General features: G+C 35.7%; 1 protein-coding gene across 5 annotated transcripts in view; it reads left to right on the forward strand.

Annotated features, from left to right (window-relative positions):
• The window catches only part of RTN4 (reticulon 4), a 71,253-nt gene that overhangs the window by 55,066 nt on the left and 2,759 nt on the right, over positions 1–13,428 (forward strand). For all 5 annotated transcript variants that reach the window (XM_049784764.1, XM_049784766.1, XM_049784763.1 and 2 more), the window contains 3 exons: positions 348–555; positions 6,402–6,540; positions 13,297–13,366. In XM_049784764.1, the coding sequence (XP_049640721.1) occupies positions 348–555; positions 6,402–6,540; positions 13,297–13,366 (417 nt within the window). The remainder of the gene's footprint in view (positions 1–347; positions 556–6,401; positions 6,541–13,296; positions 13,367–13,428) is intronic.

Here is a 13,428-nt window from a genome sequence, read left to right on the forward strand (position 1 = left end):
TGAATTTTAGTGAGGCTAAGATTTTTTTCCCCTATTATTGGAATATATATGCGTTGTATAAAGGTAACATTTCTTACGATATTTTAGAAACTTTATTTTGGATTAGAAGTTAACCATGTCCTGAGTAAGAGTTATTACTTGTGAAAATTTGTAATGAAAAATACTTCATGATAAGTAGAAATAGATCAGGCCTTAAACTCATAGGTTTAAAATATAGTTTAATATTTGCATTTCGGTTTGGATTTTACTGTAGGAACTTTTTTAGCCTTGTAAAGAACAAATAAAAATATACTAACTCAAAATGAATGAAATGATGTTCTAATTTCAGATTTCTTTAAAATTTTCAGTTGTTGACCTCCTCTACTGGAGAGACATTAAGAAGACTGGAGTGGTGTTTGGTGCCAGCTTATTCCTGCTGCTTTCACTGACAGTATTCAGCATTGTGAGTGTAACAGCCTACATTGCCTTGGCACTGCTCTCTGTGACGATCAGCTTTAGGATATATAAGGGCGTGATCCAAGCTATCCAGAAATCAGATGAAGGCCACCCATTCAGGTGAGACATTTGGAAAACACTGTAAACAGGATTAGTATTAAGCTTCTTGATGTGATCAAGGCAGGCATGTTTTATTTTTCCCACTTAAAGATAATTGCAATATTTTTATAATATATATAAGAATAATATAAGCCTTATATAATATATATAAGACTGTAGTGATAGTATAGCCAGGAGGGTGCTTACTTTTCATGTCTAAATCTGGTTTGATTCACAATATCCCATATGGTCTACCAAGTACTACCAGGAGTGGTCCCTGAAGTCCTGAGCACTATTGAGTATGGGTAAACCTGCCCCACTCTCCCACCAAATAAAAAGATAGTAAAAATGATAGGCTCAGGATAGGAAAGTTTACTTTTATATCTTTAGTCTTAACTATTATTTGTTATGAATATTTGTAGAGGTAGACACTTAGTTATCTACTTTTACTTAAATATAAACTGTATTTTTGCACAGTTAAAAATTGAGGAATTGTATGCTTATTTTATGTTACCTGATTTTAAAAATAAGTTTAATACTTTAATTTTAATGTTTTATGCTTTCCATGTGTATGTTTTTCTTGATCTAGCCTCATCATTATTTCAGCCTCTTTATCTTTCTGCGTTATTACACATACTTTTCAGCATTAGTTGCTAATTAGAGATAGGTGTTCTGCCTTTAGTTCAGACTCAGCTATTTTTCTCTTCTGTTTAAAAACAGATATAATTCACATGTGGAAATTCCAGTGATTTTAATATATATAGGTATATAGATTCACAGAATATTTAGAATAGTGCCATCAATCACTATCTAAATTCCAGATATATGCATCACACCAGGAACTTGCCAACTTAGTACCCACCCAGCCTTTGACAATCCTAACTCAAACCATGAATTTAAATGAATCCTTTCTCTTTCACTTGTTTATTTCTTTCATTAACACCCTGTTAAGTTTGCTTTAAGTTTCCAGTTTTGATGCTTATGTTGTCTCATTCTCACATAAAGTGATATTTTGTTGTTTTCCCCAGTTCTTCAGTTCAGACCAGATGTCTAGAACAGCATGGGGCCAAATCTAATTTGGTTTGAAACACAACTATACTTGGCATTTAACTGCTGTCACCCTGTTGTATGAGATTTAAGTACTAATGGCAGAGATAGTATGGACTTTAAAATATGTCTGGGTCTTTTCCAGAAGTTTGCATACCCCTGCTGGACTTTATTACCTGATTGACTTTGTTTACAGTGGACCACTGCACCGTCTTCAGCTTTTAAGATGGTGTCAGATTAATTTTTGTCAGATACCACCACTTTTTTTTTTTTTGGTCATACCTGGCAGCGCTCGGGGGTTACTCCTGGCTCTTTGCTCAGAAATCGCTCCTGGCAGGCTCAGAGGACCATATGGGATGCTGGGATTCGAACCATCGACCTTCTGCTTGAAAGGCAAACGCCTTACCTCCATGCTATCTCTCTAGTCCAAGATACCACCATTTTTATTGTATTCTTGGTCATAGGGTTTCTCTCTTCATTATAGGAAGAAGTACTGATATCCTAGTCTTGTCTCCTTATTTACCCATTGGAGGATTATGGACCATTTTTATACTGTTTTTCTAGCTTCTAGTTGCCTAGTCTATTTTATACATTTAACTTTAACTCTGCTTGATTTTAAGACATAGTTCTTTAAGAAGGTGACCAAAATGATCTCAGTTCATTTTGTGTTGCACTGTTACTTTGAAATTTTCTGCTTGTTTCTGATGTTTTCTTTCCCCTGATGTAGTTTGTGAACATTTAAAAATTTGGCAAAAGAAATATCTGTTTAGACATGAATATGTAACTACTCATATCAGTTATCAGTTAATGGTTAAAATTCAGTTGATTGATTTTTTTTTTTTTTTTTTTTAGCTTTTTGGGTCACACCCAGTGGTGCTCAGGGGTTACTCCTGGCTGTCTGCTCAGAAATAGCTCCTGGCAGGCATGGGGGACCATATGGGACACCGGGATTTGAACCAACCACCTTTGGTCCTGGATCGGCTGCTTGCAAGGCAAACACCACTGTGCTATCTCTCCGGGCCCCAGTTGATTGATTTTTATACTTTATAAGAATCAACACTTTGGCTTCTTATAGTTTGCTGATATTTCTTTTGATGCTGTCACTTAAGTTTGGAGAAAAGAATCAACATTTATTGATTTGGTCTCCTATGTACTTAATATAATTTCTTCTTATTTGGTCTTTTTTGTACTTAATATAATTTTTTTTTTTTTTTTTTTTTTTTTGGTTTTTGGGCCACACCCAGCGTTGCTCAGGGGTTAGTCCTGGCTGTCTGCTCAGAAATCGCTCCTGGCAGGCACGGGGGACCCTATGGGACACCGGGATTCGAACCAACCACCTTTGGTCCTGGATCGGCTGCTTGCAAGGCAAATGCCGCTGTACTATCTCTCCGGGCCCGTACTTAATATAATTTCATGACAATTGTATTACTTTGTTTTACAGAGTGGAAAAATAAAGTTGGAATTTATTTATTTAAGAACCATGGTTACAAACATGTTCGTAATTGGGTTTCAGTCATAAAATGCACACCCCCTTTACCAGTACAACTTTCCTGCCACCATTTTCCCCCAATTCCTTCCTCCCCCATCCCCTGCCTATCTTTGAGACAGGCATGTATTTCTCTATCATTGTCATGGTAGTTGTTAATGTAGTTATTTCTCTAATTGTACTTACAAGTCTTTGTGATAAGCTTAGCATGGACCGGACCTTCCAGCCCATATCTCTATTGTCTCTGGGTATTCTTCTTCTGTTTCTTATTTTTTTTAAATCCCACATATAAAATCCCACATATACAAAGTTGGAATTTAGTAACTTATTTTCATTTTCAAAACGACAGAGTCACATCATGCCATAAGTCTTAATGAAGTAGAGTTTTTAGGTTTTTAATACTATTTTTTTGCAGAGGCTTTGCTTAGGAATCTCTCCTGGCAGTGTTCAGGCTGATTGATCTAATGCAATGTCAGGTATCAAACCAGAATTGGCCACATGCAAGGCTTTCTTCCCTGTACTGTCTTTCTAGCCCAAAGTATGATATTTAGTAAGTTACATTGAAATATTTAAAAATATAAACAATATAAAGCACTTTTAAATATTATATCAATTTTATATATAGCCTGACTTCCAACACCAATTTTGGGGGAGAATTTGTATCTTAATTGTTAACATTTTATTCAAAGTTCAAAGATCTTTTATAATTGCTATAAATACAGCCACAATGCCAGTTTTAGCTTCCTATACAGTTTTTCCTAGTTCTCTAATTCATACAAGTGAAGAGGATATTATATATCTGAGTCATGGTCAGCTAGTAAAGTGATGTACATTGCTGTCATTGCACTATCAGTTGAATTCATGTAGAAATGTTACTGATAGTGGGGCTGGGAAGGTGGCACTAGAGGTAAGGTGTCTGCCTTGCAAGCGCTAGTGTAGGATGGACCGTGGTTCGATCCCCGGGCGTCCCATATGGTCCCCCCAAGCCAGGAGCGATTTCTGAGCGCATAGCCAGGAGCAACCCCTGAGCGTTAAACAGGTATGGCCCAAAAAACCAAAAAAAAAAAAAAAAAGAAAGAAATGTTACTGATAGAGAGAATGCTGCTTTTGTGCCTCTTGGCCAAGAGTTTTGTTCAGCAAGAATAAAAGCAGTGATAAATAGAAGCAGAATGTCAGCTAAAGTTACATCAGCCACTCTTCTATATTTTTCTAGACAGTTTTTCATTTGGCAGCTATACTGGTAAAGATATATCCCTGGTTTATAACAGGTTTATACTGTATTAGGAAGAAATACATCACTATATACCCATATTTCCAGGCCAGAGAAAATAAACACTATTGATAATATAAAAAAAAAAAACATAGTGGAGATACATGAAAGAAAATACCAAAAGATCCTTCCGTCAGGTATGAATATTAAATTTGACAAGGATAACCTACTAATTGATGATTTACTATCACCATCATGAGAAGAGTGCAGTATATACAGAAAATCATAATAAAAGCATTAAGATAAAAATTTATAGCTTAGTGACTCATTTTTAGTAGAAACATAGTAAGTGACTGAAATTGAGGTTGGAAATTTAGGTGGGCTCTGGTTGAATAAACAGTTGGAATTAGTATCATGGAATGTTTGAACCTGAAAGGATTTCGGGTGGTCTTGTTTCTCTGCCTTTATCTTGCTAGAAACTTCAGGCACTTGAGTGCCTTTTTTGCAAGATTTCAGAACTGGGTTAAAGCAGATCTCCTAATTCCTACCCAAGTGTGACCTAAATAGCACACTGTAGCTCAAACAAAAATAATCTGTGATTGGCTGAAAAGACATTAAGATGCTAATAAGGACAGACTAGAGATTGGTTTGAAGACCGAATATTCTAACTTGTAAATATAGAACATCTAAGCTAGAGCATTTTAAAATCACTCCATACACCGTATCTCTAAGCCCCGGTGAATGAATCTAAAGCAGAATTGCTGCATGAAATATTCCAAAACAGGCTGAGAATGAAACACCTGTAGTCTGGCGATCTTTAACCTTGTACGGAGACTAAAGTGTCTGCCAGAACTGTCGTTTTTATTGAGTACAGAGACGACCCCAAGGGAGTGTAAGGACAGAGTAAGGGCAGATAGTTCAGGTTGTCCTGAGCCTGTCCCACCCAGGTTTACATGTAAGACAATCTTTGCCTTGGGTGAAATCAAGTTGTAAACAAACAGATACAAAGAAACCATGGATAATATTCGTTTGGGGTTAAAAAAAAAAAAGGTATAACAGTCCTGACACTCCTCCAAAGCTTATTGCAGAGGAGCTATCGAAGAGGACTTTTATTTCTCTTTTAGGCAGTTGGTATCCAATGATAGGGATCCAATCCAATACAGGTAATTGGAACTTCACTGTCTCCAATACAGGGAAGTGACGAGGAGGGACAGTGTAAGAAACAACTATTAACAGATAGGAAAGAATGCTTGACACTTCAGATTTGGTTCTCTCTGCCAAGATTTTTTTTTCTTTTTTTGCAGTAAATAGTTCCTTGTGTTCTTGCAGCCTCCCTTTCTGCCCACCCTCCCATTACAATTGTCCTATTAGTTGGACAGCTACAACTATTTTATTCAGATGAGGAAATCTGAGTTAGGAAAATAACTTAGGTTTTAGTGAGGTTGCCATAATGCTTTTGGTGGTGTTTTGCAGTTTGGTCTCAACTTATTGGACAGTTTCCCTTAGAGATTAGACTCAGAGAATGTAGTTTTTAGAAACAAATAGGATCTGTATTAGGAAAACAGAATGTCAGCTTGGAAAAATAAAAACTGCAGTGTTGCTTAAGTACTCATTGAATCTTCAGGATAAGTTTCATACGTAATAAAGTTGAGGTGTAAAGAGAGGACTAATTCACTTTTTAAAAGTCACACAATCAAGTAAGTAGCAGAGTTTTCATTCAAGTTCAGGACTGTCTGGCTTTAACGTGTATGCTTATGGTGCCTGAGAAGTAGTATAGTGGGTAGGACACTTCCCTTGCATATTGCCACCCTTGGTTTGAGCACCATATTGGTCTCCTGAGCACGTCAGGAGAGAGCCCCAGTGAATGTAGGGAATAAACAAAACAAAACAGAAACAAGAAAAGAGTAAATACTTGTTTTTTTGCTAGTCAGCTGATAGTGCATATCAAATGGAGTATGTTTTGTTAATTTTCACATTATGCTTAACTTGATAAATGCTGATTTTCATGAAAGTACAGAATGCTTTTGTACAGAAACATTAAGATTGTATGTGCATGCATATTGCTGATTTGAGATACATTCAAGGTAATTAATTATCATTGAAAATATGTGTTTTGTTTGCTAGGGCATTTTTGGATTCAGAAGTTGCTATATCTGAGGAATTGATTCAGAAATACAGTAATTCTACTCTTGGTCATGTGAACTGCGCAATAAAAGAACTCAGACGTCTCTTTTTAGTTGATGATTTAGTTGATTCTCTAAAGGTAAGTTTTATTTGTTTTTTTAGATTTGACAAAAATAAAATGTAACATTAAATGAATTTGAGTATAGAACTATTTTTTCTGTATTCAATTAATTGTAAAGGTATAATAAATTGTTACAATAAAAATCCCAATCAGTAGTTGAGATAGAGAAAAGCATGTCTTTAAGCTAGATTAATTATAAATTTGTACTTCTTTTTTATTTATTTACTTTTTTTTTGGTTTTTTTTTGGGGGGGGGGCCACACCCAGTGACACTCGGGGGTTACTCCTGGCTTTGTGCTCAGAAATTGCTCCTGGCTTGGGGGATCATATGGACACTGGGGGATTGAACCACGGTCCATCCTAGGCTAGCGTTGGCAAGGCAGATGCCTTACCGCTCTGCGACACTGCTCCGGCCTCTAAATTTGTATTTTTTTTAAATCATAACTATTAATATGAGAAAATCAAAGAGAATTTTCATAATAATAGGTGTGTCTTTATCTTCTTTCTAAGACTTAATTGTTTAGCATGTTTATTAGTATTTATAAGCATATATAAACTGAACTATCTTGGACTCTTGAGATGTTTATTTTGGAAGAGCTTTAATAATTTAAAACACTACTAATCATTAGTTGTAATCAGTGAAAGTTTTTTTTAAACATTTGTTTTTTTAATCTTTCTATATAGCAATTGTTAGAACTTCACTTTGCAAATAAATGTTTCCAAAGTAAGGCTAACTGAAAGCCAGCACTAAACCAATCATTTAATAAGTTTTAAGTGGTGGGATTGTAGTATCTTGTTGTACATTGAGCTTAACATATTTCTCATATAAGTTAAGAACATCAAAACAATAGATGGGGCTTTAAACTTGTTGAAAAAATATCTGAGGTAGTGAGCATAGGTTTAAATACTCAAAATTCTTTTAACATCTTAAACTTAATAAGCCGGTAGATGAAGATGTTTTTTATCAGCAGTTTTCACAGATAGCTTTACTAGTAGTATTAATGGTAAGAAGTTTAGTTTCATTTTGTGTATAGTATGTTTGTTTTTAGTGACCAGATGTTTTTAAATAAAACCAAAATGATTATGCTTTTGGATGTTTGATTCTTTTCAAAGGAGAACAGATAAAAATACTTTGCAGTAAATAAAGTATGACATTGAATAGGTGGGTCATAGAAGAAACTACTTCTAATTTTGAGGAAATGTGCTCAGGTAACCCATTAGAGATTCTTGGCTAATGGAATCCGTGGCTCATTGTAAGGGCCCAAGAATGCTATGGTGTTTGAGCCCTGGGGTGCTGGGTATTATCCCAGTCACCCCTAATTGTACTTGGGGTCTCCAGGACCACTTATAAACTGTGGCATTACTCTGGGGAATATATGATGCAAGAATTGAATCAGAATTAGCTGAATGCAAGACATTCTTATGGTGATAGAGAAGGTGTGTGTGGAGAGTTGGGTGCATATTAGAATAGTTTGGATGATGATTTAACCTACTGATGTGTCAATCTGGTTCGAATAACTACCACCAGATTACTAGAAAGCCTCTAGTGTTGGAGATTCTGGGGGCCACTCCCTGTAATTCTATGATGTGGGCCTATGGTTGGTTGGTGATGGTCTTGGGACATATGGTACCAGGGATCATGACTTATTCTTAGTCATGATATGTGCTCTATCCGTTTGGAAACTCTGATAGTTGAAGAAATTAAAACCCCTTACTGAGGTTAAAGTTTAATTCTGTCTGTGTTTGACCTTCTATGTAAGGTATTTATTATTGGGCTTTTTTTTTTTTAAACGGTGGTTCTCAGGGTTGGCTGTGGAAATTCCTGCTGTCACATTTACTGAGATTTGAGGTGTGAATGAGGGTTTTATCTCCCAAAATTCTGGTGTTTTTTTTTTTTTTTTTTTTTCCTGGACATAGTAGTTGGACAGTTTTTAAAAAGTGGTGGTGTTAACTTACGAGCTTTTGGCTGTCGTTACTACCTACACCTCTACCCCCAACAAATATAAATGAAAAACATAGAACAATTCCTGATGGGTTCACTTTTGGAGTTTTAGTTATACTCTGAGCTTTATTAGAGGATTCCTGCTTTTGAAATCACAAATTTCAAGACCTTTAGTGCTATTACTAAATGGGGTATATGGCCAGCTGTTTTAGGCAAGACCTGTTTTTCTGTATAACAGTTTTGGCTGATAAGGAATGGATTCTATATTGCATTGTATCCTTATTAGTATTCCTCCTTAAAAATTTCCTGATGAATTTCATAAGTGTTTGATCCACTTCTTTGAAGAATGTCATGGGTATTTTTAAGGGGATCACATTAAATCTATATAATGCTTTGGGGAGTATTGCCATTTTAATGATGTTGATTCTGCCAGTCCATGAGCAGGGTATGTGTTTCCATTTCTGTGTGTCCTCTCTTATTTCTTGGAGCAGGGCTTTATAGTTTTCTTTGTATAGGTCCTTCATGTCTTTGGTCAAGTTGACTCCAAGGTATTTGATGTGAATGGGATTGCCTTCTTGACATCCATCTCTTCCCTATGATGAAGTCATGAAATTTTCCTATACATGGATGTACATGGAATCTATCATGCTGAGTGAAATAAGTCAGAGGGAGAGAGAGAGAGAGATGCAGAATAGTCTCACTCATCTACGGGTTTTAAGAAAAATAAGTCATTTTTGCAAGAATACTCAGAGACAATGAGAGGAGGGCTGGAACTTCCAGCTCACTTCATGAAGCTCACCACAAAGAGTGATGAGTGCAGTTATAGAAATAACTACACAGAGAGCTACCATAATCATGTGAATGAATGAGGGAACTGGAAAGCCTATCTGAAGTATAGGTGGGGGTGGGGTGGGATGGAGGGAGATTTGGGACATTGGTGGTGGAAATGTTGCACTGGTGAAGAGGGGTGTTCTTTACATGACTGAAACCTAATCACAATCATATTTGTAATCAAGATGTTTAAATAAAGAAAAAAGTAACCAAAAAAAGAAAGAAAAATAAAAAGCCGAGGAAAAAAATTTCCTGAAAATGAGGTAACCATAGTGCTCCAGAATTTAGTCTTAAATCTGAAAGTGAATAAAACGCCAGCACTCCAGAAATAGCTGACCCCAAATAACATTAAAATCTAGCCTTGCAGCTCTTAGGCAGTTATTAATGAACACGTTTTAACAGTTTTCTTTCTGGTTTCTTTGTCTCAGAAAAACTAGAAGAGAAAAAAAGCTGGTGGGGGGAATGAAATATCATAGTGGTACTAATAAATGTAGCTAATTATTTTAAAAGATCTGTTTATTTTGGAGTCACACCTAGAAGTGTTTGGGGAGTTGATTCTTGAAGTGCTGTGGATTAAACCTGGAGCTTCCCATGGAGAGATGAGCTTTGACTTTTATATTACATTCATTGGCTATAAAATGTTACAAACTATTTGCCTTTATGAAATATAGAGCACAGTTTGGTAGACCCATTTATTTTTATTAAAATTTTATTTATTTTATTACTTTTATAATTTTTGGGCCACGTCCAGTGGTGCTCAAGGCTTATTCCTGGCACTGCTCAGGGATCTTTCCTGGTGGCTCTCAGGGATATCAGAGATGCTGGGGATTGAACTCGTGTTCAAGTACTCAGTTATTTTCTAAAAGTAGAAAGAAAAAGACAGTGAGCAAGCTGTTTGCCTTTTTAAACTGTTTACTATGGCGCCAGAACTGTGGGTAGTGCCTTACATGTTACCAACATGGGTTCGATCCCTGACATCTCATATAGTCCTCAAGCATTGACAGGAGTGATTCCTGAGTGCAGAGCCTGAGCATTGCTGGGTGTGACCCAAAAACAAAAAAAGCAACTTTACATTTTTCCCCCATTTCTCTATAATAGCATACACATTGTAGTTTGCACTATTATGATTTTATAGCAGAGCAGATTTTCTAGAGTAAGATAAAATTTAGATGATTGTGACAGGCAACTGACTTAGTTGTGTTTTTAACTTTTCCTCTTCTATGAGGATAATAACAGTATAACTTTGGGTTTATGTTGAGGTTCTAAATAGTTTATGTATATTTAAAGGTGTTGGTTGCTGCTTGTTTTATAGCAGTTTTGGTGATTGTGCAATGACTCGATACTAGCTTTTACCACCAACCATTTTTCTTTTGATGTGTGTTCTTTGAAACTGTAACCTGATATTTTCTTAACCAGGATGATAGTATAACCTTGTTAGTTATTTGATGACCAAATTAGGACTTCATTTATGACTGTATCTGAATTCCATCATGGTAAAGATGTTTTTATTGATGAAGCAACTTTCTAAAATATGAAAGGTTAACTTTTTTCCAGATGAAAATAGCTGTCACTCTATAGCCGAGTGTAGAAGTTATATTTAGCTTCTATAGTAGTTGTCTGTAAAACTGAGAGGAGAAAGATTTGGTAACTGGAGTCAAGCTTCAAGCCTTTGCACCAGTATTTCCATAGCAGTTGCTAAGACCATTATAGCATTTAAATTTTGGTTTTCAATTGACAGGTGTTAAGAACACTTTACACTCTTTGAACTAGTTAAATTCAGTTGCAACATGTAGCAGCCAACTAGTTGGTTGCGTAATACAAAGTGTCCTTGTATAAATACGTGAAGTGAAAATATGTATACTTATTAGAGTTTAAAAAAACAATTATTCCACAGTTCCTGACTCATAGGCAATCAATCAGATTGTGTTGGGAGAATAAGTGTACAGGTCTGAGGGCTTCTGCTGATCCTGCAGATGTAAGATATTGAACTATTGCTTAAATCCAGGGTCAGCAAACTACTGCCCCTGAGCCCTTGGCCTGTTTTTGTACTGCTTGGGACACCTCTGTCCGACTTTTATAATTCTAAAAGGTTCAGAAAAGCTGTGACATCATTTGGAACCCACAAAACCTAGGATTTTACTGACTTTACAGAAAAATTTTCTGATTCCAGCTTTTAGATTATGTAAACTTCCCTCTTCGTTTGTGCTGTGTTATTTCCAACTAAATACTTAAAGTAAAATATAAGCAGTAGGGTAAATTTATGTCAAGGTTTCTATTTAGGATAAAAGGAATTACTAATGGTGAATCTTTAATAATATTGACTTTTTAAGTCTTCCAGAACTACTTTGAACATGTTATTGGCCTTTGTGTATTACATGAAGTCACCAAGTTTTAGATCTAGGAGAAAACTTTGAAATTCTCTTGTCCAGTTAGCTCCTGAATAAACAAAAGAACTTACTAAAATCCACATTTTATTTTTAGTAAAATGTTTTCATTTGTGTTTTGGGCCATGTCCCAGCAGTGCTTAGGGCTTACTACTTCTGACAGTGCACCATGGGCTGTCAGGTTGGTATCAGGGTCAGTGGCATGTAAGGCAAGTGCCTTAACCCAAGTGTTTTATTTGGTTACTAAAACAAAAGTCCTAGATTTTGAGACTAAGTAAAATAGTAGACAGTTGACTCTAATGCCCAGTCTCTGAAAGCAATTTTAAATCTTGTTACTATAATATGCCTCAGATGAGGTATTAAACCTCTCTAATGTCTGCTGCGTCTGTTGTCATAAGGCAAATAGAGAAGTAAATTAATTTATATTTATAGAATATTTACGTCTGGAGCTGATAAATACATGCAAATATATACAAATCATATCTATTAAACAGTTTTAAAGAATAATGGCCATGTTTATTAATAGGCATAAAAAGTTGAGTACTCACTCATTCCCAGGGTTAAATGCAGCCATTAAAGTTTAATACAGGGGTGGTGAACAGGATTTTTACCCTCACTCAAAATGGCAAAATGCAATATGTGTTTAATATATTGTTAAAATTATATGCTTTTGTGTGTTTGTCTGTTTTGGCAGGTCACCATGTGATGTGGCTCTCTATCACAGTTTAAAATTTTGGCTCTTTGTGTCGAACTTGTTCGTCATCCCTGTATTAAACTATCAATTGTCTGGGTGATGCTTTCCTTACATGTAGCTATCCTGATCCCTAGCAACCCTGTACACTCCCCTGAAGACTACTAGTAACAGTCCAACTTTGTTATCCTATAAAACTATAATCACAATGATCAGATATTGGACCAAGACAGGCTCTCAAAACAGTGGAAAAACAGGCTCTAGTACCTCAATTATCAGATATAGATAATCTTCAACAAAGGAAAAGTATGAAGTGAGCATTTGTTGAAAGCCTTTTCAACAAATGGTGTTAGGGAAACTGGCTGGCCACTATGTAAAAGAAATGTACTTACATCTCCTCTTACATCATGTTAACTTTCAAAGCCATTTTTAACAGCTGATTCTCATACTATTGTAAAAAATATTTGTAAAATTTTTACTATTGTAAAAAAATACATTGTAAAAGCTAAAACTATTAGGAATTTCTAAATGACTTTAGGATTGGGTATATTGTAAGATCTTGGAGGTCAAATCGTTTGATTGCTTTTTAATTCTGAAGTTCTAAATTGAAACTGGTGACTTTGAAGGAAAAAAATCAATTACCATTTAATCAAGTTTCTATGGACTTGTGTCTAGTAGGGTAGCATAAAGTAACAGGATGCTCTTTGGTGGTGGACAAAAAGGGGAGCTGTGGAGAAACTTCATTAAAAAATGGTACTTAGGGAGCTGGAGAGATAATTTAGGTTAAGATGCACATAATTGCTGCTGCTTACCCCAATTTGGTTTCAGTACCTCTTGGCCCCCTGAGTATGACTGGTATTCAAGAATGATGTTCCATTCAAAAAAGGGAAATTTTGTTTTTAAAAGACTAAACTTCTTTTCTGGTAGTTTGCAGTGTTGATGTGGGTGTTTACCTATGTTGGTGCCTTGTTCAATGGTCTCACACTACTGATTTTGGGTGAGTATTACAAATTAACCAGAAAATTTGCAGAATGAAAGAATGTGTGTTAGAACTTAGAA

The sequence above is a fragment of the Suncus etruscus genome, chromosome 12 (assembly GCF_024139225.1).
Source record: "Suncus etruscus isolate mSunEtr1 chromosome 12, mSunEtr1.pri.cur, whole genome shotgun sequence".
Taxonomy (NCBI): domain Eukaryota; kingdom Metazoa; phylum Chordata; class Mammalia; order Eulipotyphla; family Soricidae; genus Suncus; species Suncus etruscus.